The 23,138-nt window shown below is 40.4% G+C and overlaps 1 protein-coding gene and 1 non-coding gene across 2 annotated transcripts in view; one reads left to right on the plus strand and one right to left on the minus strand.

Annotated features, from left to right (window-relative positions):
* The window catches only part of LOC115900302 (protein GVQW1-like), a gene marked incomplete at its 5' end in the record, with an annotated part of 42,055 nt that extends 20,844 nt beyond the window's left edge, over positions 1 to 21,211 (minus strand). Inside the window, 2 exons of the mRNA XM_030940145.1 lie at positions 11,538 to 11,644; positions 21,106 to 21,211. Of these exons, the coding sequence (XP_030796005.1) occupies positions 11,538 to 11,644; positions 21,106 to 21,211 (213 nt within the window). The remainder of the gene's footprint in view (positions 1 to 11,537; positions 11,645 to 21,105) is intronic.
* Positions 8,389 to 8,511, plus strand: LOC115900589. The gene has a single exon (XR_004060261.1). It is a non-coding gene; the product is annotated as a small nucleolar RNA SNORA17 (small nucleolar RNA).
* Positions 21,212 to 23,138: the final 1,927 nt, after the last annotated feature.

Raw genomic sequence — 23,138 nt, forward strand, 5'->3', positions numbered from 1 at the left:
CTAAGGAAGAGGCTGCCATAAGATTCTCGGGCAGCCCTACTAATATCCTCCAGGAACTGATTATCAGGATTAGCACCAGAGTAACTCATAGCCTAGGAAGGGAGCAGTGCTTTTGAAGGAGCCATTGTGGAATGGGAGGGTAGCAAGACTAATTTAAGAGACTGTGCGCCGGGCACAGTGGCTCATGCCCATAATCCCAGCACTTTGGGAGGCCGAGGCGGGCGGATCACTTGAGGTCAGGAGTTCGAGACCAGCCTGGCCAACATGGTGAAATCCTGTCTCTACTAAAAATTAAAAAAACTCTGGGAGTGGTGGCGGGCACCTGTAATCCCAGCTCCGCAGGAAGCTGAGGCAGAAGAATCATTTGAACCCAGGAGGTGGAGGTTGCAGTGAGCCAAGATGGTGCCACTGCACTCCAGCCTGGGCAACAAGAGGGAAACTCCATCTCAAAAAAAAAAAGAGAGAGAGAGAGAGAGAGAGATTGTGAACACAGACGAAACTATTTACAAGCAAGGTCCTTCATTCTTTTGTCAGTGAAGCAAATCTGCTGCCCTGTTAGTCTTGACACTGTCATCTGAGCAGACGGTTAGCAACGTCTCTTTCACCCAACCAGGAAATGGTGACAAAGTATCTCCATGGACCCCTTGAGGGATAAATGGGTGGGTGGGAAGAAGGAGTGCTCATTGTCTTTTGAACATTTAACTGTTGGAAAGGGAAGAAAGGAGTTGCAAAACATGGGTAAACAACGAATGGTGGGGTTTGAATCCCACCAGTGTCTCTACTCACCTCCTTGTAGTCAGAGGTGCTGTCCTGGGAGAGAAAAGAGAACTTTTAACAACTACTCTTTTTTTTCAAAAAATGGAATAGCTCTGTCCTCTGTGCCCTCACTAGGAGTCAGACTCCTGGATGGACTTGCCAGATAGGGAATTAACCCATTTTCCATCTGGGAACCTGGCTCTCCTATGACTAAAGAGGGTATCTGGAGTACATGGCAGAGAATGGCATGAAAGGGGGCTTTCCTGTGAGTAGGAAATCAGCAGTTCTTCCTCAGGGTCACTCAGCTTCTATAGGTTTCAACTTCCGATTCTCCCTAAAGCCACGTCAAAGCTTCAAATGTATCCTTTCTGTTCATGTCTCTCAGGCCATCAATTTATTCCACATGCAGGGGAGCAGCAGACACTGTGGTGTTTATTGTCCAATGGGAATCACCAAAGACATTCCACAGGCTGCTAAAGCCTGTTCGTATATTGCACCACGAAATTGAATCTGGAAACTGCAGTTCTGAACTATAAGCCATTGTTCGGCAACTGATGTAAGATATATAGGTTTCGCCAAGTATTTGCGTCAACACATTGTTCATCAAAATGAATAATCTGTATTTACGGATGTGCTCAGCGCCTGCGCGCTCACCCTGGGAGTGCTGAAGAGCTGGTGTGCTGTGCTCTCCCTCTCTTTCACTCACTTACTACTGGACTGTTCTGTTGCTGTCAGCTCACTGCCTCATTTTATGGTTAATACAACCATTTTATACTTTACACCACCATGAGGGATTGATTCTTCCACTGTTATACCTCCAAGGCCCCAAACCCAAGCTAGAGGAAGTTCTGCTGTTTTATTTTTTATCTTTTTATTTTTGAGACAGATTCTTGCTCTGTTGCGCAGGCTGGAGAGCAAAGGCATGATCTCAGCTCACTGCAACCTCCGCCTCCCGATTCAAGTGATCTTCCTGCTTCAGCCTCCTGAGTAGCTGGGACTACAGGTGTACACCACCACGCCCAGCTAATTTTTGTATTTTTAGTAGAGACGGGGTTTCACCATGTTGGTCAGGCTAGTCTCGAACTCATAGCCACCACGCCCAGCCAGTTCTGCTGTTCATATATCAAAAAGCATTAGATAAATACATATTAAATAATAAGTAAAATAAACACATTGGCTCAAAACATTTTCTCACCTGACATGTCTTAATATTATAGCATACATCTATTGTGATAATTAGCTTGAAAAATATGATCATGTCCAAGCCCTGGCAAACCATGCAATACTTTGGAAAAAAAAAAAAAAATAGCAACGAAGCTAACAGACTCATATAATCTTCCAGGCAGGACCTAAGATCGATTACTTCTCATTCTAGTGGAGGAAACTGAGATGCAGGATAGTGAACTAAGTTGCCCAATGTCACAAAGTTAGTGGCAGAACCAGGCCTACCTAAATTATAGTCTCTGAACACTAAGTCAACAGCTTTCATTACTATACTGGCTGATTAAGCAACATCTCTTTTCAAAGAATCCTAAATAATTAGAAGTTGTGTGATCATATCTATGGCCAGGGGGCAGGGCCAAGATCATCGACTAGAAGCAGCAGCATTTGCAGGCTCCCATTGGGAAAAAACATAATAAGCATGTGAATCCTTCACTGACAACCAAGGTATCCAGGTTCTCTCATCAAAATTGACTAGAAGCTGGCGTGACCCACCGAGGGAAGGAAGAGCAGTGTGGTGCAGCAGCCCACCTGAGAGCCACACAGGGAAGGGGAACCCCCTCCCCTCAGCCAAGGAAGGTAGTAAGCAAGCGTGCTACCCAGCTCGGGAAACTGCTTTTCTCACGGAACTGTGCAACCCACAGATCAGAAGATCCCACCTGTGAACCCACACCACAGCATGGAAGCCATCAACCTCAGCAAACTAACACAGGAAGAGAAAACCAAACACCACATGTTCTCACTCATAAGTGGGAGATGAACACTGAGAACACATGGACACAGAGAGGGGAACAACACACAGCAGGGCCTGTTTAGGGAGTGGGGGTTGAGGGGAGGGAACTTAGAGGACAGGTCAATAGGTGCAGCAAACCACCATGGCACACGTATACCTATGTAACAAATTAACAAACATGCACGTTCTGCACATGTATCCTGTTTTTGTTGTTGTGGTTGTTTTGGTTTGGTTTTGGTTTTTAGAATAAAGAAAAAATAAAAATAATAACTAGAAAATAAATCATACCGATGGCCTTTTTGCAGAGCTAACCCCGAACCCTCTGATCATCATGAAATGGTGCTAACATCCTGTTATCATTTGAATTTTGTATCTCCTCAAAACTTCATGTTGAAATGTAATCTCCAATGCAATTGTGTTAAAAGGTGGGGTCTTTAGGAGGTGATTCGGTCATGGGAGCTCCTTCCTAGTCAATGGGATTAAGGCCCTAGGAAAGGGGCTTCTCACAGATTTGACTTTTTTTGCCTTTCTATCCCTTCCACCATTTGAGGACACAGCCTTCCAGGTGCCATCATGGACAAAAAGACAGGAACCTCATCAGACTCTGAACCTGCTGGCACCTCAATCCTGGACTTTCCAGCCTCCAGAACTGGAATTTCTATTATTTATAAATGTCTATTATTTACTTTTTTTTTTTTGAGACGGAGTCTCGCTCTGTGGCCCAGGCTGGAGCGCAGTGGCCGGATCTCAGCTCCCTGCAAGCTCCGCCTCCCGGGTTTAAGCCATTCTCCTGCCTCAGCCTCCCGAGTAGCTGGGATTACAGGCGCCCGCCACCTCGCCCGTCTAGTTTTTTGTATTTTTTTAGTAGAGACGGGGTTTCACCGTGTTAGCCAGGATGGTCTCGATCTCCTGACCTCGTGATCCGCTCGTGTCGGCCTCCCAAAGTGCTGGGATTACAGGCTTGAGCCACCGCGCCCGGCCATGTCTATTATTTCTATAAATTTCTATTATTTATAAAGTACCTAGTCTCAGGTATTTTGTTATAGCAGCACAAACAGACTAAAGATGTGTCCCCAGCTCATTTGGCTAATTTCACCTTGTTTAATTGGAGCCAGCAAAATGTTCCTCCTCTTCTGGTTGGTGACCTTTTCAACCAAAAGTGTTTAGTCATCTAAAGTGCCAGGGAGGGCAGTGGGAGTGCTTTACCCACTCATGGACATCTTTGAAAGGTCCCCAGGACCTGCCATCCACCACTTTGTCTGCCCCTGCCTGAGTGTCTATTGGCAGAGACCACCAGGTCCTTGAGGAAAGCTGACATGGCTTTATCTCCAGGGCTTTCCAAAGGTGGGGGTCTAACCTCATCTCTTCCTTTCCCCGAAAACCTCCTGATGGTATTCATGGCTGCCTGAGGCTTCCCATTTATCACAAACTAATTGAACAGCTACTAGGTGCAAAGTACTGAGCTGGGGCCTGTATCTGCTATTGATATCTACAGTATGTACAGGGTACTTACCACCCAGGTGGTGTCAATAAAGTGTTTTTGAATAAATTTATGACAAAACAGGTAGTATACAATTTAAAACATTGTTTGAATATACCACAAAACAATCAGGCTCTTAATATTCTTATGTAATTTGCCAAATAACTTATTGCTTCCAAGAGTTATTTACAAAGAGGCCAGGTGCAGTGGCTCACACCTGTAATCTCAGCATTTTGCGAGGCCGAGGCGGGCAGATCACTTGAGGCCAGAAGTCTGAGACCAGTTGGCCAATATGATGAAACCCCATCTATACTAAAAATGCAAAAATTAGCCAGGCGTGGTGGTGCACACCTGTAATCCCAGCTACTTGAGAGGCTGAGGCTTCAACTTAGGAGACAGAGGTTGCAGTGAGCTGAGATCACACCACTGCACTCCAGCCTGGGCAACAGAGTGAGACTCTGCCCATCCCCACCAAAGAAAGTTATTTACAAAGAAAAAATTATGAAACACAAGAGCGAAAGATGACAGAGAGAATTCATGCTGTTCAAGTGAAAGCAAGAAACAAGCTGGTTAATTGTAAAGGAAGAAGTCCTGTTCTGGGGTGGTGATAAAAATAGAAATAATATATCGAAGGAAGAAAAAAGAGGGGAATAAAAGCTGTATTCAGGAAATAACTATGCGCTGAGAATATTCTTGGCCAAGAAAATTTGGAAAAATACACAATCCAAATGTCAATCAATAATCAAGAATATAATGGCAGCATAATTTTTCATGCCATAATTTTTCATGTCAGTCCTTTTCTGGAGTGTGTGTGTGTGTGTGTGTGTGTGTGTGTGTGTGGGTGGGTGGGTGTGGGTTTGAGTGTATCTTTGTTCTGGGAAAGATGAAAAAGATACACACGAACTGTAAATGCAATCATAAAGAAAGCCAAGTATTTGGAGGCCTGGTTTTGTGGGGCCCACGTTCTGAACAGCACAAAACAAGTCTCTGTCAGCTTACTGATAGTGACCTGATTAAAAATATGACCCAGTGGAAAAACTTCCCTGCTGCCAAACTAGTCACTGGAACTTTGATAAGAAGGTGACAATCTAGTGGTGGGTACAAGTTCAGAGACTCATTAAAATTCAAGGAGAAAAAAAAGTTAAAAAGGAAGAAAAAGTGGCATATTAGTTATTCAGCCTTCTTAACACAACAAAATGGTTCCCAGTCTCTAATTTATATGTATATATATATATATATTCCAAAGCACCTCAAGTGATCATCACTAACAACGTATTAGTTCTAAATACAATAGATGATGTTTAGAGCCCACCTTCATGCTGTATCAGCAGCATTTCTTACTGCTGATCGTCCCTTCTTCTGTGACAGTAGATAGTCTCTCCTGCCTCTCTGCTGCTTCTTTGTCTTCTCCGCCATAGGCCCCCTGTCCTTTAATTTTGGAGTTGCTTAGAGGTTCTGTCCTATCATCTCTCATCTCTCAATGCTATATACTATTTTTGTTTTTGTTGTTATTGTTGTTGTTGTTTTGAGACAGAGTCTCCCTCTGTCACCCAGGCTGGAGTGCAGTGGCACAATCTTGGCTCACTTGCAACCTCCACTTCCCAGGCTCAAGCAATTCTCCTGCCTCAGCCTCCCAAGTGGATGGGACTACAGGTGCCCACCACCACACCTGGCTAATTTTTGTATTTTCAGTAGAGACAGGGTTTTGCCATGTTGGCCAAGCTGGTCTCCAACTCCTGGCCTCAAGTGATCCACCCTCCTCAACCTCTCAAAGTGCTAGGATTACAGGTGTGAGCCTCCATGCCTGGCCTATAGTGGCCTATATACTCTTCTAATAAAGTATTATTCACTCTCTGCCTAAAGGTATCATCTGTATGCTGAGGATCCTTAAGCCTATCCCTTGCCAAGATCTTCTAGACTTGGACATCCAACTCTTCACGGATTACCTTCCCTGGAACGAACACCAGGCAGGTCCAGAGTATTTCCTTCTACCCACACTGGTCCTCCTGTCATGTTCAGTGAACAACCTGTGGTTCACCAGGCAACCTGGCTAGACTTCTGAGCCACATCCTTCATCATTTTTTCTTCTTAAGATCACAAATATGTCCTGAGTGTCAGTATTACGTGCTAGGATATATTGTGCCTGCACTGTGCTAGGCAGGCCCAGGACAGAGTAATAAACAAAGTCAAAGTAGTCCTTGCCCTCATGGAGCTTATAGCCTTGGAGCCTTCTTCACTCCCGCCAAGACTGCCAGCCCTCTGCGCTGTTCTTCAGACAGTCCTCTTCTCTCTGACCTGACTGCTGCTTTCCTGTTTTAAGTATCCATCATTTCTTGCCTTGAATGGCTTCATAGCTTCCTAATTATTTTTCTGATTCCAAGCTCGCCTTTTATAGCCATTTCCACAAATCTGCCTAAAAACAATCTTATCATACCACTGCTGCTAAACATACTTCACTGGCTCCTCACTGCCCTTAGGATAAGGACAAAACTCAGTACGTGGCTAAAAAGAAGGTTGGACAAAGGCCCATAGGAGCTCTGGGAGGGAAGACACTGCGTTGTCCCTTCAAACCTGAAGTCTTTGGGTATTCATTCAACATTGTGAACCAGGAAACACTGGTTCTATTAATAAAAATGGTATATCCATTTATCTTTAAAGTTAGGAATTGACTGTGTGCATGAACTCTAACAGCATCTTTTTAAAGTTGTGTGCTTCATACACGTATAAAAATGGAGTCTTGCTCTACATGATATATTGTCACAGATGTCATCCCATGTCATTAAGCATTCTTCCACCGCATCATTTTAATGACTACAGAGTATTTATTTATTTATTTATTTTGAGATGGAGTCTCACTCTGTTGCCCAGGCTGGAGTGGCAGCAGCACAATCTCGGCTCACTGCAACCCCTCCGCTACCCAGGTTCAAGCCATTCTCCTGCCTCAGCCTCCCGAGTAGCTGGGATTAAAGGTACACACCACCATGCCTGGCTAATTTTTGTATTTTTAGTAAAGATGGGGTTTTGCCATGTTGGCCAGGCTGGTCTGGAACTCCTGACCTCAAGTGATGCGCCTGCCTTGACCTCCCAAAGTGCTGGCATTACAGGCATGAAGCCACTGTGCGCAGCCTCTTAATTATTTCTTAAATTTGGTCTTTTCCAAAAAAATATATGCACAAGTTTAAAAATCTAATAGTATCAAATATTAAAAAAAAAAAAATAGCACTGTCTCACCTGTTCTCACTTCAGCCCTGATCCCCAGAAGCAACCACTTAAGAATATTTTAGCTGTTGCTTTTCCTAATGTAACTCTGTATGCCTGAACAGTATGAGTATGTCACTTTTTACTGATTTATTTATCTACTGACCTCCCATCTACTGAATTCCCTGTTTCATGTAGTCAATCATGCAGCGAATATATATTGCGCACCCACTCTGTGCCAGGCACTGTTCCAGGCATTAGGAATCCAGCAATGAGCAAAACAACAAGGTCACTGCATTCATGAAACTTAAATTCCAGGAGAAAGACAAGTAAAAAGCAAATAATGAAATAAAACAATTCCATATACTGCTATGTGCTATCAAGAAAATAAAAGAGAGTGATAGAGATTTAACCGCCTGACCTTCAGTAGGGTGGTCAGAAATGTTTCTCTAAGGTGATGTCAGAGCCGAGCCCCTAAATGATAAGCAGGGCCTGCCACGTGAAGCTCTATGGGAAGTGCCATGACAGGCATCAGCACATGTAACAGAGACCCTCTAACAATGGCATAAGCAAGTACATTTATTATTTATCTCATGGAGTAGCCTGAGAATAGGCCATCCAGGGACCCAGGCTCCTTCAGTCCTTCATCTGGAAGGTGCCATGTGGCTCCACCACCTCCATGTTCCAAACAGCAAGATGGAGGAAGAAGGAGAAGGGCAGTTCTCTATAAGGACACAACTTAGTAATTTCCCATCTCTTCTGCTCACATCTTTTTGGCCAGACCTTAGTCACATAAGCACACCTAGCTGCAAGAGAAACTTGAAATGTAGTTTCTATTCTGGGCAGCTACATGCTAAGCGAAAATTCTGTTACTGTGGAAGAAGAGGAGAACACGATGGGGAACCAACTGATTTTCTGCCAAAAGAACATTTTATACAGAGGAAAGATTGAAGGCAAAGTCTCGGAGGAAGGAAAGAACTTGACTTGTTAAAGAGAAAGAACTGCCCCTAGAGGCATTGCAGATGTGGCTGCTGTGTCACATTTGTGTCATTAGGTGGCAGCGGCTATGTCGATGCTCAGTGTTCTGCCCTGTGAATGTTTGAATGTTTAATAGTCTGACACTCCTATTTTGTGGACTTGGCATCTGTTTTCCTTCACTGGTATCTGGGAGAGGGGGCAGGCCTTGTGAGTGGGCTTTCTGACCCTCGCGCTGGGCTGGGCTGGCCACTAGGGGTCTGAAGGGACAGTGGGAAGGTAGAGGGTGCCTTCATCAGGAGCAGCCTTCATTAGTGAGTTTTAAGAGACTATGAGAGGATCGATCAGGTCTGGTGTGTGCTGGACCATGCTGCACACTGTGTCAGGATCACGAAGGACAGGACTGGGGAAGGGTTTGCTGGTGTCTCTGTTAATAGCAGGAACCGCAGCCACTTTATTGTGTTCTTGATTCTGTGCCAAGCATTCTTGTTATTTAAGGAAAAAAAAAAGAGACAGAGAGAAAGAGAAAGAGAAGGCCAGGTCACTGAACAGAGGTTAAAGAAGCAGAGAGTGGGAGAATCTTAGATCAGGTAGCAGATAGGACTGAACAATGTGGAGATTTTAAAACCAGGCTAAGGAATTTCCATGGGACGGTTTTCAGCGGGGAACTGATTCGACCATTCTCTCTCATATCTACCTCTTTCCCATTTCTTAATAGCATTACAGCCTTAATTTTGACTAAATTATTAATCACTATTTACATGGTGGATCCAGAACATCCGAGACGGGTCTCAGTTAATTCAGAAAGGGTTTTTTTTGTTTTTTTGTTTTTTTTTGGTTTTTTTTGCCACGATTGAGGACGCGGGCCCATGACACAGCCTCAGGAAGTCCTGACAATGTGTGCCCAAGGTGGTCAGGGCACAGCTTGTTTTTACACATTTTAGGGAGACAGGAGACATTAATCAATATACACAAGAAGTACATTGGTTCAGTCTGCAAAGGTAGGACCACTTGAAGCAAAGGCAGAAAGACTCAAACCGGGGAATGGGCTTCCAGGTCACAGATAGGTGAGAGACAAATGGTTGCATTCTTTTGAGTTTCTGATGAGCCTTTCCAAAGGAGGCAATCAGATATGCATCTACCTCAGTGAGCAGAGGGATGACTGAATAGAATGGGAGGCAGGTATGCCCTAAGCAGCTCCCAGCTTGAGTTTTTCCTTTAGCTTAGTGATTTTGGGCGCCCAAGATATTTTCTTTTCACAACTTCATCATTAGTATATAAATATTATTCATTGCGGAAAAATATAGTATGCTGAGATTACATTTCTCTTTCTATACAACTCTTAGCTTGGCTCAAGTTAATAATATCCTTTGTTTCTCACACACAGACAAAACTACAGGATAAGTGACTTGATAGGTGATATGGTGGGGAATCGGGAATGAATTGAATTTGTGTGCATATCAGCTTCAACTCACTCTAGACTGTCCATTATGCCACCTATCACTTATTCTGTAGTTTTTTCCTGTCTTCTGAAATCTAGTTGAAATCTCTCATCGATTGATGCCTCCTCTACCATCTTATCCTTGTGAGTATCTTCCCTGCTATGTTAATGAATCTTAGCATGAAGAGGAAGAAAATAAGCATCTATGTACCAATTTAACTGAAATTATATTAATATTTTAGCTTAAGAATTCTCCCATTTAACAATGACTGTTGACCTTGTAACATACCTTATGAGACTCCCTTTTGACATTTTTGTGAGGCTACAGAAAAGATTTAAATGGCTTTCCGTATGTCTTTGTGGAATGGTTGTTTCTTTGAATATGACTGAATGACAGAAGGAGATAATGAGGTGGCTTCGTTTTAATGGGGCTGTCTTTCTCCTTAATATTCAAATTCCAGCTTTGACTTTACCTTTACATACACCATTCTCCTTCCCCAGCAACGAATTATGATCTGCTCACTTCTTTGGGTAGTCCACTAGCCCTTTAAAAGCCAGCATCTCTGACTTTTTGGTTGTTTTTCTTTTTGAGATGGAGTCTCTGTGGCCCCGGCTGGAGTACAGTGGTGCAATCTTGGCTCCCTGCAACCTCCCTCTTCTGGGTTCAAGTGATTCTCCCACCTCAGCCTCCCGAGTAGTTGGGATTACAGGAATGCACCACCGCGCCCGGCTAATTTTTGTATTTTTAGTAGAGACAGGGTTTCACCATGTTGACCAGGCTGGTCTCGAACTCCTGACCTCGTGATTCGCCCACCCCAGCCTCCCAAAGTGCTGGGATTACAGGTATGAGCCACTGCGCTCAGCCTTTTTGGTTGTTTTTCAACTGCTCACTTTATTGCCTGAACTATTTCAGTGAACACTTAAATATTTCTTGCATGTATGGATTCTGTCCAACTCTTCCCTGAGATGAAGGTTTTACTCACAACCATCTTTGATTTGTTTTTTTAAGATATTGAAAGAGATCAAAATGAAAAGACTAAAAGGCAGAAATGAAGTCCACAGGCAAACAGCCCGGGTGGCGCCCTGACAGCCCGGGCGGCACCCTGAGCCTAGTTAAAGATCGACCCCGGACCTAACCGATTAGGTTATCTATAGACTCCAGACATTGTAAGGACAAACGTTGTGAAAGTCTCTGTCCTGCTCTGTTCTGTTCTAATTACCGGTGTCTGCCATACATCTTAGTCCTGGGCCCAGTACAAACACATTCCTCTATTTGTCCCAACTTCCTGAGCCCCTGATAAGGTCACAACCGTTTGTAGTTTTACTAAATGCGCGGGAACAAATAGAAAACTGTTAATTGTATAACTTAGAATATTAACCAATTACCAATTGTGATGCTGAGACCAAAAAGAATTCCTTTGTACTTCTGTAACCTTACATATCCTGTATGCGTCGGGCTATAAAAAGCGGGCACATGCATCATTCGGGGCCCTCTTGTATGTTGTAGAACGGAGGGACCAAGTTCGAACTTGCATTAAAGATCCTTGCCGCTTGGCTTTGACTCTGGACTCTGGTGGTCTTCTTTGGGGAATAAACGGTCTGGGCATAACAATATAATTGCCATTCTTAGCTTTTATCTCACATATGAGTATCCCAATTGTGCTCCTGTTTAAAATTCCACCTCAGGGCCGAGCACTGTGGCTCACGCCTGTAATACCAGCACTTTGGGAGGCTGAGGCAGGCAGATTACTTGAGGTCAGGAGTTTGAGACCAGCCTGGCCAACATGGTGAAATCCCATCTCTACTAAAAATAGAAAATTAGCTAGATACGGTGGTGCATCTGCAGTCCCAGCCACTCGGGAGGCTGAGGCAGGAGAATTGCTTGAACTGCCCGGGAGGTGGAGGTTGCAGTGAGCCAAAATGGTGCCACTGCACTCCCGCCTGGGTCACAGAGTCAGACTCCATCTCAAAAATAAATAAATAAATAAATAAATAAATAAATAAATAAATAAATAAATAATAAAATAAAATGAAATTGTGCCTCAAATGCTACCTTGTCCCTGAAGATTTCCCAGATGAATGAATCTAAGTTCCAGTCCTCTGTCCATCATAGTGTCTTACACATAATTACCATTCAACAAATGTTTCCTGAATTAATAAACTAGGTCACCTTATGAGGATTCATATAAACTTTGTTTTTTATGTTATATATTTAAAAACATTTTCAAGCTTCTATCACTAAATTAGATGAAAAGGCTACCACTGTTAATACCAAACACCATTCCTAGCCTGGAAGCAGATATGTAGCAAAAGGATATTTAATGTTTTCCGCAACTGTTTATTTGGCACAGCAATGATAATGTAACCAAACCCATCTGTTTCCTCTCGTCCAGGGATTTCAAATGCTGACCAAAAACACTTTGTGCTGAACTTCTAATGACTCCTGACTTATCTTACCTGTTCTTTGTCAAAAACTTGTTAAAAACGCTAATAAATATGAATAAAGTACTAGGATACAACCTGGAATAAGAATCGAGTTCTTAAAAAAAAGTCAAGACCTTGGAAACTAAAAGATAAGTTTCTTGGCTGCTTGTCTATTCTCATGACATGTGAATAGCTGGGTTGTTTAAAACTCTATGATTTTACTATGTATGTTTTAAAAAACTTGATCTTAACCAGGAATTATATAATTATAGACTCTGGAGCTAAAAGTAACTCAAATAATTTATCAATTTCATTATCCAACTTTCAGAGAAGATCTATAAGAGCCTGCTGCAATTTTAAAGTTTAAAAACTAAAGATTTACATTTCATATATTCACATCAACACTTTTTTAAAATGACATTGCTTATTCGAGGTCAGCTGATGTTATCTACCTTAATATTTAAAACTCTCCTATCTCAAGTTTTCCATTGCAACTTATAATTATGAATTCATTTTCATTCCATTCTGCAATCTGGAGCAGTAACTGTCCTACCTGCACTGCATGTAACCACTTCATGACACCTGGAATGCTGCTGTGCATTTTAACTTTACCCTATAATTAATTCAAATAATTTTCATTGGACCAAAATTGTAATCTTATGATTAAACTTCATAATCGTCTAGCAATTCAAGGCCAAAGTCTATAAAACTATTTTGCTTGGGTTTAAATAATACATTTTAGAACACCCATTTAAATGTACATTGTTCCCTTTCAAAACAGTTAGTGAAGAGATGCTCAACATCAGTAGTCATTAGGAAAATTAAAATTAAAACTACGATGAGATACCACTTCACACTCACCAAGATGACTACAAGCAAAACAATAACAAGTGTTGGTGAGGATGTGGAGAAAAGTGAACTCTCATACATTGCTGGTGGGAATGTAAAGTGATGCAGCACTTTGAAAAACAATCTGGCAGTCCCACAAAAAGTTTACAGTGACCATATGACCCAGCAATCCTACTCCTAGGTATATATCCAAGAGAAATGAAATATATATCCATATAAAACCTTATATACCAATGTTCATAGCAGCATTATTCATAATAGCCAAAAAGTGGAACCAACCCACATATCCACTAACAGATGAATGGGTAAACAAAATGTGGCATTTTCAAGCAATGGAATATTATTTGGCCATGAAAAAGAATGAAATACTGATACATGCCACAACATGGACGAACCTTGAAAATTATGCCAAGTGAAAAAAGCCATGTGTTATATAATTCTGTTTATAAAGAAATGTCTGGAACAGTTAAATCTATACAGACAGAAAATTAGTTGTTGCCTAGGACCAGACAAGGCAGTTAGTAGGGCACTGAGGCATGATTGCTAATGGGTCCAGGGATTCTTTTTTTTTTTTTTTGAGATGGAGTCTTGCTCTGTCACCCAGGCTGGAGTGCAATGGCACAATCTTGGCTCACTGCAACCTCTACCTTCTGAGTTCAAGCGATTCTCTTGACTCAGCTTCCTGAGTAGCTGGGACTACAGGGGCGTGACACCACACCCAGCTAATTTTTGTATTTTTAGTAGAGATGGGGTTTCACCATGTTGGCCAGGATGCTCTTGATCTCCTGACCTTGTGATCCGCCCGCCTCAGCCTCCCCAAGTGCTGGGATTACAGGTGTGAGCCACCACCCCCAGTCTAGGGATTCTTTGTGGATGATGAAAGTGTTCTAAAACTGACCATGGTGATGATTGCACAACTCTGTAAATATAAGAACAACCAATGAGTCGTACACTTTAAAAGTGTGAATCATATGGTATGTGAATCATTTCTCAATAAAACTGTTTAAAACAAATTTTTTAAATAGAGTTTGGGGGCTGGGCACATGCCTGTAATCCCAGCATTTTGAGAGGCTGAGGTGGGCAGGTCACCTTCGGGAGTTCAAGACCAGCGTGGTCAACATGGTGAAACCCCATTTCTACTAAAATACAAAAGTTAGCCAGGCATGGTGACGTGCACCAGTAGTCCCAGCTACTCAGGAGGCTGAGGCACGAGAATCGCTTGAACCGGGGAGATGGAGGTTGCAGTGAGCCGAGATCACACCACTGCACTCCAGCCTGGGAGACAGAGCAAGAATCCGTCTCAAAAATAAATAAATAAATAAATAAATAAATAATAGAGTTCAGCACTCTCCATAGATAAAAGACACTAATTAAAAAAAAAAAAACCTGGCTGACTTAGCAAACAAGGATATTTGGGCTTTCTTCCCTGCTTGCAGATACTGTTGCTTCTAGTTTATTTTACAATTTTATCTGTTTATCCCATGTGTTATGTAATCAGAGCTCAGGGCGTCAGCAGGAAATTTATAATAGTCCTTTCAAACAAATTTTAAAAAGTTTAGTAACATTATCTAATGGTGTATTAAAGCCTTGCTTTGATACTGTTTTATGATCTTAAGCACTTGCTGTCCATATTGAAATAACAGAAGGGCTTTACAGATAATGTAACTTGACTTTGCTAAACTTCCTTTTTCTTTGGAAAAAATAAAAAAGCCTATCATATTTGGGACAAAGCAGTGTTTTTAAATCTCTACATAATCTACTATAATTCTACCAAGATTTAACCACCCCCCACCCAAATTCAGTCTAAAACACAGAAGTAGCACTTATGCAAAACCAAGTTTGATTTAAATCAAGTAAGTTGTTTAAAGATCAGTCCAATTGATCACTTATGACTTTACACATACTTATGACTTTACACACTTTTATTTTGTGTTTCTAAATTAGTTTCCTGTGTGTTCTATTTCATCAGCTAGAGCATACAATTTCAATCTACCCTAAATCTCACAAATCTCAAGATATGAAACCACAGATTAATTTCTTAAGTATTTTACATATATTAGGTTTTGTCCAGGCTAACTAAACTCTAAATTCCTTAAAGGCAAGGACCTTGTCTTAAGCTTCAACACTTCACAGAGATCCCACAATTGAGACATGTCTCTCAAGGTCTAAGGTGTAGGCCAGTTCTCCAGTCAAGCTACAATACTATACTGTATATATTATTAAAGTATATATTTATGTGTGTGTATCAATTTTATAGCTATATATCTTTATCCCTCTACCATCTATTTTTCTTTTATACTTCATTGCCAACACATAATATATTGACTGCCCCCAAATCTTTAAGAACTCTCAATTTTCTTCAGAATAACCCCCAAGCACCTTCCTATGGATTTCAAAGCTCTTTGTCAACTTCCCCATCTACCCTTTCTAGCCTGAGCATCAGATGCCAACACATCAGTTACGTAAAGTTCCTCTTCCACCCCTCTGCTGTTGCACCTCCAGGCCTCTGCTGTCCCTTGGATTGCTATCCAGTCTATGAAAAATCTGCTAAACTTTTAAGTCCATGTCAAGAGCCATCTTCTGTATAGATCCTTCGTTTTCAGAATTTCTCCTTTTTAAATCCCTTCATAGTACTTTGTCTAATACTCTACCCCTTATCACAGCTTATTTGGTGCCTAAGGACATGCCTTCTCTCCTAGTATTCATTCTCTGATGTTTGTAACTGTTTGTGTGTGAATCCCCTAGCAAAGCACTGTGTTTATATCCTCTTCACCCTTTACAAAAAAACCACTCAATAAATGCTTGCTAGAGATGACACGTTGATAGGTGTAGCAAACCACCATGGCACATGTATACCAATGTAACTAACCTGCACAATCAGCACATGTATCCCAGAACTTAAAGTAAAATTTTAAAAAAGTAAAATAAAATAAATGCTTGCTGGATTGAATTATTCTCATCTTGAATTCCCCAAAACACCAAGAATGGTGTGGGGCACATAGCAGTTAATCAATAATGTTACTTGATAGAATATACATTCCTGGGACAAAGATTCAGATGCTTAATGACTGATTCTAGTGACAGTGAAGTGATAGATCATCACCAAAAAAAGTTTATTCTCTAAATTGTTCCTACACTGAATTGGGCTTAAGTAACAGATGCTTTAATGTACGAAAACAATTAGCTGAGTGTTTAGCTTCAGTATATTTTTATTTCCAGTGTTCCTTGTGGAATAAAACCATTTTCATCCCAGGAATACACGTAAAATAATTTTGGAAGTCAATTCTTAGAATGTACATGGATTTTTGGGAGGCCGAGGCGGGCAGATCATGAGGTCAGAAGATCGAGACCATCTTGGCTAACACGGTGAAACCCCGTCTCTACTAAAAATGCAAAAAAATTAGCCGGGCATGGTGGCGGGCGCCTGTAGTCCCAGCTACTCGGGAGGCTGATGCAGGAGAATGGCGTGAACCCGGGGGACGGAGCTTGCAGTGAGCCGAGATCACACCACTGTACTCCAGCCTGGGCGACAGAGCGAGACTCCGTCTCAAAAAGAAAATAAAAAAGAATGTACATGGATTTTTGTCACTGTTTATTCAAGATTCATTCAAGTATTGATCACTTATGTGAACTGTCTCTGGGCAGACACTGAAAAAGGTACTGAATCATGAATAAGATACAGGCTCTGGCCTTAAGTGTTTACAGTATACTAGGGGAAGGGTCTCAAAGGAATCTAGGTTTGATGCTTCAGAAAAACTGATACTAATTATCTTGATATTGATGAATTTGGAAGTTCTTTAAAAAGTACTCTTTTAAATTCAGATTTAAATGTTTATGTTTCAATATGTACTAAAAACAAAGGTATAATAATATTTTATTTAGAAAGCCATTTTCATTCATGCAAACAACAAAAGAACATAACTAGATGCTATGACTCAGGGCTGGGAGTAGGGTGAGTAAAGAGAGGTTTTCTAGAGCAAAATTTCTTGAGGCCACTCACTCTCAGGGTCCCGTAAGTACAGGGTCAGCCTTAAAAAGGAGCACCTCTTTAAATTCATCACCCTAGCAGCCTCCCCTGCCTTACCTTAGCTCTGGCCCAGCTATGAATGTTTAAGAAATTAGTAATTTTGTGTTATACCTGGTTGCATATACTTGGTATACTCCATAACAAATGCTTTATAAATTATTTCTGATTTATAGAAAATGGAGCTGTGAAATTATTGAGGGAATGCATAATGATGCAAAGGGAATATGTCTACTTTTGGGAGGAAGGAGTAGATACTAAGGGAAAAGGATAAATGAAACAGAATTAGCACATTAAAATGACTGCCAAGTTAAAAGCTTTTAAGTGTTCAGATTGGAAGTAATTCTCATGACTCAACTGTTCTACTATTCATAACCATTAACTTATGCTTTTGTTAACTTCAAATAATTTGTATTGGCATCTGTAATTATCCATTCTCATGCTGCTATGAAGAAATACCCGAGAGTGGGTAATTTATAGAGGAAAGAGGTGCAATTGACTCACGGTTTCATATGGCTAGGGAGGCCTCAGGAAACTTACAATCGTGGCTGAAGGCACTTCTTTACAGAGCAGCAGGGAAGAAGATGAGTGCCCAGTGAAGGGGCGAAGCCCCATATAAAGGCATCAGATCTCGTGAGAACTAACTCACTATCATGAGAACAGGATGGGAAACCAGCCCCAGGATTCAATTATCTCCACCTGGTCCCTCCCAGGACACATGGGGATTATGGAAACTACAATTCAAGATGAGATTTGGGTGGGGACACAACCAACGGTATCATTTTTCTAAGATCAATACCAAATGAACTAAATGAATAAAAATAAAACAGTAAGTTACAAACTAATGTCGACACTGTTTTAAGACAGATTAGAGATTAGCACCTGAAGAGTATTTTCTTAATTCCTTAGTGCAGTTATTGATGGTTATTCAAGACTGAATAAGGAAATTCTGGATGCACTTGATCCATGGGAATACAATTCATTTAATTTTTAAATTTAAGTGAAATTTAAAATTAAAGTTAAAATTAAATTTGTTTCCAAAAGAGAAATTTCATATTTAGGTACATTAGTAAATACAGAATAAGTGATAATTTAAATGTTAAAGGCATTGACATTAAGTGGGAGAGGTTTTCCCATTAGATCAAAGTTAAATGAATTTGTAATCAGCCTTTCAAGTGTTACTACACCTGGTAATACAATGTTCAATGTCAAATAAGCTTGTAAAGAAGCTTTCTGAAGGCCAGGCACAGTGGCTCACGCCTGTAATCCCAGCACTTTGGGAAGCCAAGGCTGGCGAATTGCCTGAGCTCAGGAGTTCACGACCAGCCTGGACAACATGGTGAAACTCCGACTCTACTAAAATACAAAAAACTATCTGGGCCTGGCAGCGTGCGCCTGTAGTCCCAGCTACTTGGGAGGCTGAGGCAGGAGAATTGCTTGAACCTGGGAGGCTGAGGCAGGAGAATTGCTTGAACCTGGGAGGCTGAGGCAGGAGAATTGCTTGAACCTGGGAGGCTGAGGCAGGAGAATTGCTTGAACCTGGGAGGCAGAGGTTGCAGTGAGCTGAAATTGAGCCACCGTACTCCAGCCTGGGCAACAGACCGAGACTCCATCTAAAAAAAAAAAAAAAAAAAAAAAATACTTTCTGAAAAGTTCCAAGTAAATATAAAGCAAAACATTTCCCCTACATTGGCTTGATTCTACTTCCCCTTCTCTTCACATATTTTAGAATGTTAAGAGTTGCCAGATATTTTGGGTTCGTGGTAGGTTTCTTTTTCTTTCATCTCACTTAAAAATGGAAAATTTTTACCTACCAAAATGTTGTATCAGAACTAAGAATTTCAATATATGCTGTCAATAGAACCTAGAAAAGTTTAGTTGTGGTTGTGACTTATTTATAATCCTATTTCGTATGTCCCTTAAATGAGGTTTTACATTTCTAGCAATAGTGGGACATTATTCCAAGCTGCCACAAATGATGAAGTTCATGTAGAAAGATGTTTTTGCACAGAATAATAAAAAGGCTGAGGCTGCTCTTAAAATAACATGCTTGGATTTTCAAAAACATTTAAAATCATAAAAAATCTTTTTACCAATGAAAAATGACAATTCTAGTGGGAAAAATCATTCAATTAATAAATAAAAATAACCCCAGACGACTTCACTATCTCCCCTATGTTAAGAATATCTATAATCACAGACAATATAAAGTTGTTCTAATGATAACTGTTAATAGCTTACAAAAAGTTTAAAACCTCAAAACAAGCTAAAATATTTTAAATTTGTAATTGAAGTTAACTGAGAACATAAACACTACCACTGTGTCCCCCCAAACGCTTTTGTTCTTCTAAATGTGATCCCCCATAACTCTTACCTCTACAAAGTAAAATCCAAACCCATGAAATAAAGTTCATGGAGAATACTATCCTTCTGATTTTTATTGAAAAATTTCCATGACTATTTCTATGAAAACATTAAAGTCCTTAATTTCGTTGCTAGAGCTAATGCAAGAATACACAAATACACACATGCATACATTCATTTTACTAGCTGTTGTCTTATTTAGACCATATAAAAAGATCTTTAATATGCATTGGCCCCAAATTTTCACTTTGGATCAACTATTCCATCTATGTTGGAGAGATTAGGATACATAAATAAATTACATAATCTCACTTTATATGAAACACTGCAACTTAAACTTTTAGTTATCTGGTGTTTTAAGTTGAATAGTTCAGATAAACATGCAAACTTTTCTGCCTCCTCTATTGGGCGATTATCTAAGCTTTTTGAATTGTCTTGTTCAAAGCCACAAGTTGAATTATTTTCACTGAGATTCTATAAAATTTCATGAATGTCACAGCTATAAATCCTAAAATCCAAAAATAAAACAAACGATAACCTCAAGGAAATGAGCCAATTCTTTAAAAGACACAACCTGTCAAAACTCACACAAGAGGAAATAGACAATCTGAATAGGCCCATATCAATTAAAGAAATTCAATTAATAATGAACAACCTTCCAAAACATAAAGTCCCAGGCTCAGATCAGTTCACTGGTGAGTTCTACTAAACATTTAAGGAAGAAATTACACAAATTCTTCACAATCTCTTTCAGAAGACAGAAGCAGAGGAATACTCCCTAATTCATTGTAAAAGACCAGCATTACCCTATTACCAAAATTGGACAAAGTGATTATAAGAAAACTATAAACCAATATCTCTTATGAACATAGATACAAAAACCCTTAACAAAATATTACAGCAAATCCAACAGTGTGTAAAGAGTTATAAATCATAATCAAGTGGGATTTATCCTAGGTATGCAAAGCTCGTTTGAAATCAAATAACATAATGTATCACAACAAAAGACTGAAGTCACAAGATCATAGATGCAAAAAAAAAGCATTTTACAAAATCTTTACAAAAAAAGAACCCATTCATTATAAAACCTTTCAGTAAACTAGGAATAGAGGGTAACTTCCTCAACTTAATAAAGAATATCTAAAAGGAGCCCTAAAGCTAACATTATATTTCATGGTGAGAAACTAGCAGCTTTCCCACTAATATTAGGAATAAGGCAAAGATGTCCCCTCTCATCCCTCTTTTTCAATATTATACTGGAACTCTTAGTTAATGCAATGTCAAGAAAAGGAAGTAAGAGGTATACAGATTGAGAATGAAGAAATAAAACCATCTTTGTTCACAAATGACATAACTGTCTATATAGGAAATCAAGATTATACAAAGGTTGAAGAATACAAGTTAATATAGAGAAGCCAGTTGCTTTCCTACGTACCAGCAATGAAGAAGTGCAATTTGAAATTTAAAACGGGCCGGGCGCGGTGGCTCAAGCCTGTAATCCCAGCACTCTGGGAGGCCGAGACGGGCGGATCACGAGGTCAGGAGATCGAGACCATCCTGGCTAACATGGTGAAACCCCCGTCTCTACTAAAAAAAAAAAAAAAAAAAAAAAAAAAAACTAGCCGGGCGAGGTGGCAGGCGCCTGTAGTCCCAGCTACTCGGGAGGCTGAGGCAGGAGAATGGCGTAAACCCGGGAGGCGGAGCTTGCAGTGAGCTGAGGTCCGGCCACTGCACTCCAGCCTGGGCGACAGAGCAAGACTCCGTCTCAAAAAAAAAAAAAAGAAATTTAAAACATGATACAATTTACATTAGCAGAAAAGAAATGAAATACTTAGGTATAAATCTAGCAAAATGTACACAAGATCTGTATTAGGAAAACTACAAAACTCTGATGAAATAAATCAAAGAAGAACTAAATAAATGAAAACATTCCATGTTTATAGGTGGGAAGACTCAATATTGTTAAGATGTCAGTTCTTCCCAACTTGATCTATAGATTCAGTACAATCTTAATCAAACTCCCATCAAGTTATTTTGAGGATATTGACGAACTGATTCTAAAGTTTATATGGAGAGGCAAAAGACCAAGAAAAGTGAATATAATACTGAAGGAGAAAAAAGAGAACTGACACTACCTGACTTAAGACTTACAATAAAGCTACAGTAATCAAGAGAGTGTGGTATTGGTGAAATAACAAATAAATCAATGGAACAGACTAAAGAGTCCAGAAATAGACCCACATAAATATAGTTAGCTGAGCTTTGTCAAAGGAACAAAAGTAATGCAATGGAGAAAAGACAGTCTTTTCAACAAATGGTGTTGGAACAACTGGACATCCACATGCCAAATAATAAATTTAGAAGCAGATCTTACACTATAACTCAGAATGGATCACAGATCTAAGTGTACAACACAAAACAATAAAACTCCTAGGAGACATTATAAAAGAAAATCTAGATGACCTTGGGTATGGAGATGAATTTTTAAATACAACACCAAAGGCATGATCCATGAAAGGAATAATCGATAAGACAGACTTCATTAAAATTAAAAACTTCTGCTCTGCAAAAGACATTGTACACCGTAGGCCAGGCACGGTGGCTCATGCCTGTAACCCTAGCACTTTGGGAGGCCGAGGCAGGAGGATCGCCTGAGGTCAGGAGTTCGAGACCAGCCTGGCCAACATGGCAAAAACCCATCTCTACTAAAAATACAAAAATTAGCTGGGCGTGTTGGTGGGCGCCTATAATTCCAGCTACTTGGGAGGCTGAGGCAGAAGAATCATTTGAACCCGGGAGGCAGAGGTTGCAGTGAGCTGAGATCATGCCACTTTACTCCAGCCTGGGTCAAAGAGGGAAACTCAGTCTTAAAAAAAAAAAAAAAAAGACACTGTACACTGCCAAGAGAATGAGTAGACAAGACACAAATTGGCAGAAAATGTTTGCAAAAGATATATCTGATAAAGGACTGTTATTCAAAATATACAAATAACTCTCAAAACTCAACAATAACCAGGTACAGTGACATGCTCCAGGAGTCCTAGCTACTCCAGAGGCTGAGGCAAGAGGACAGCTTGAGGCTAGGAGTTTGAGGCTGTCCTGTGCTATAATTGCACCTGTGAATAGCCACTGTACTCCTGCGTGGGCAACCTAGTGACACCCCATCTCTTAAAAAAAATAAATAAAACAGCAACTCAAAGTACTGTAATTTTTTTTTAAATAAGAAAAAATAAAATACAAATTAAAAAACCCTCAACAATAAGAAAATGAACAACCCGATTAGAAAATGAGCCAAAGATCTGAACAGACACTTCGTCAGAGAAGATACATAGATGGCAAATAAGCATATGAAAAGATGTTCCATATCATATGTCACTAGGGAAATGCAAATGAAAACAAAAAGGAGATATCGCTATGCACCTAAGAGAATGACCAAAATCCAGGAAACTGACACCAAGTGCTAGTGAAGATGTGGAGCAACAGGAACGCTCATTAGTTGCGGGTGGGAATACAGAATTGTATAGCCACTTTGGAAGACAGTTTGGTGCTTTCTTATAAAACCAAACATACTCTTATCAAGGATTGAGGTTGCTGAGTAGTATGATATTCACCCTAGGTGTTGAAAACAGCCCACAGAAAAACCTGGATCAGTATGTTTATAGCAGCTTTATTC

This window comes from Rhinopithecus roxellana, chromosome 11, assembly GCF_007565055.1.
Source record: "Rhinopithecus roxellana isolate Shanxi Qingling chromosome 11, ASM756505v1, whole genome shotgun sequence".
NCBI lineage: Eukaryota > Metazoa > Chordata > Mammalia > Primates > Cercopithecidae > Rhinopithecus > Rhinopithecus roxellana.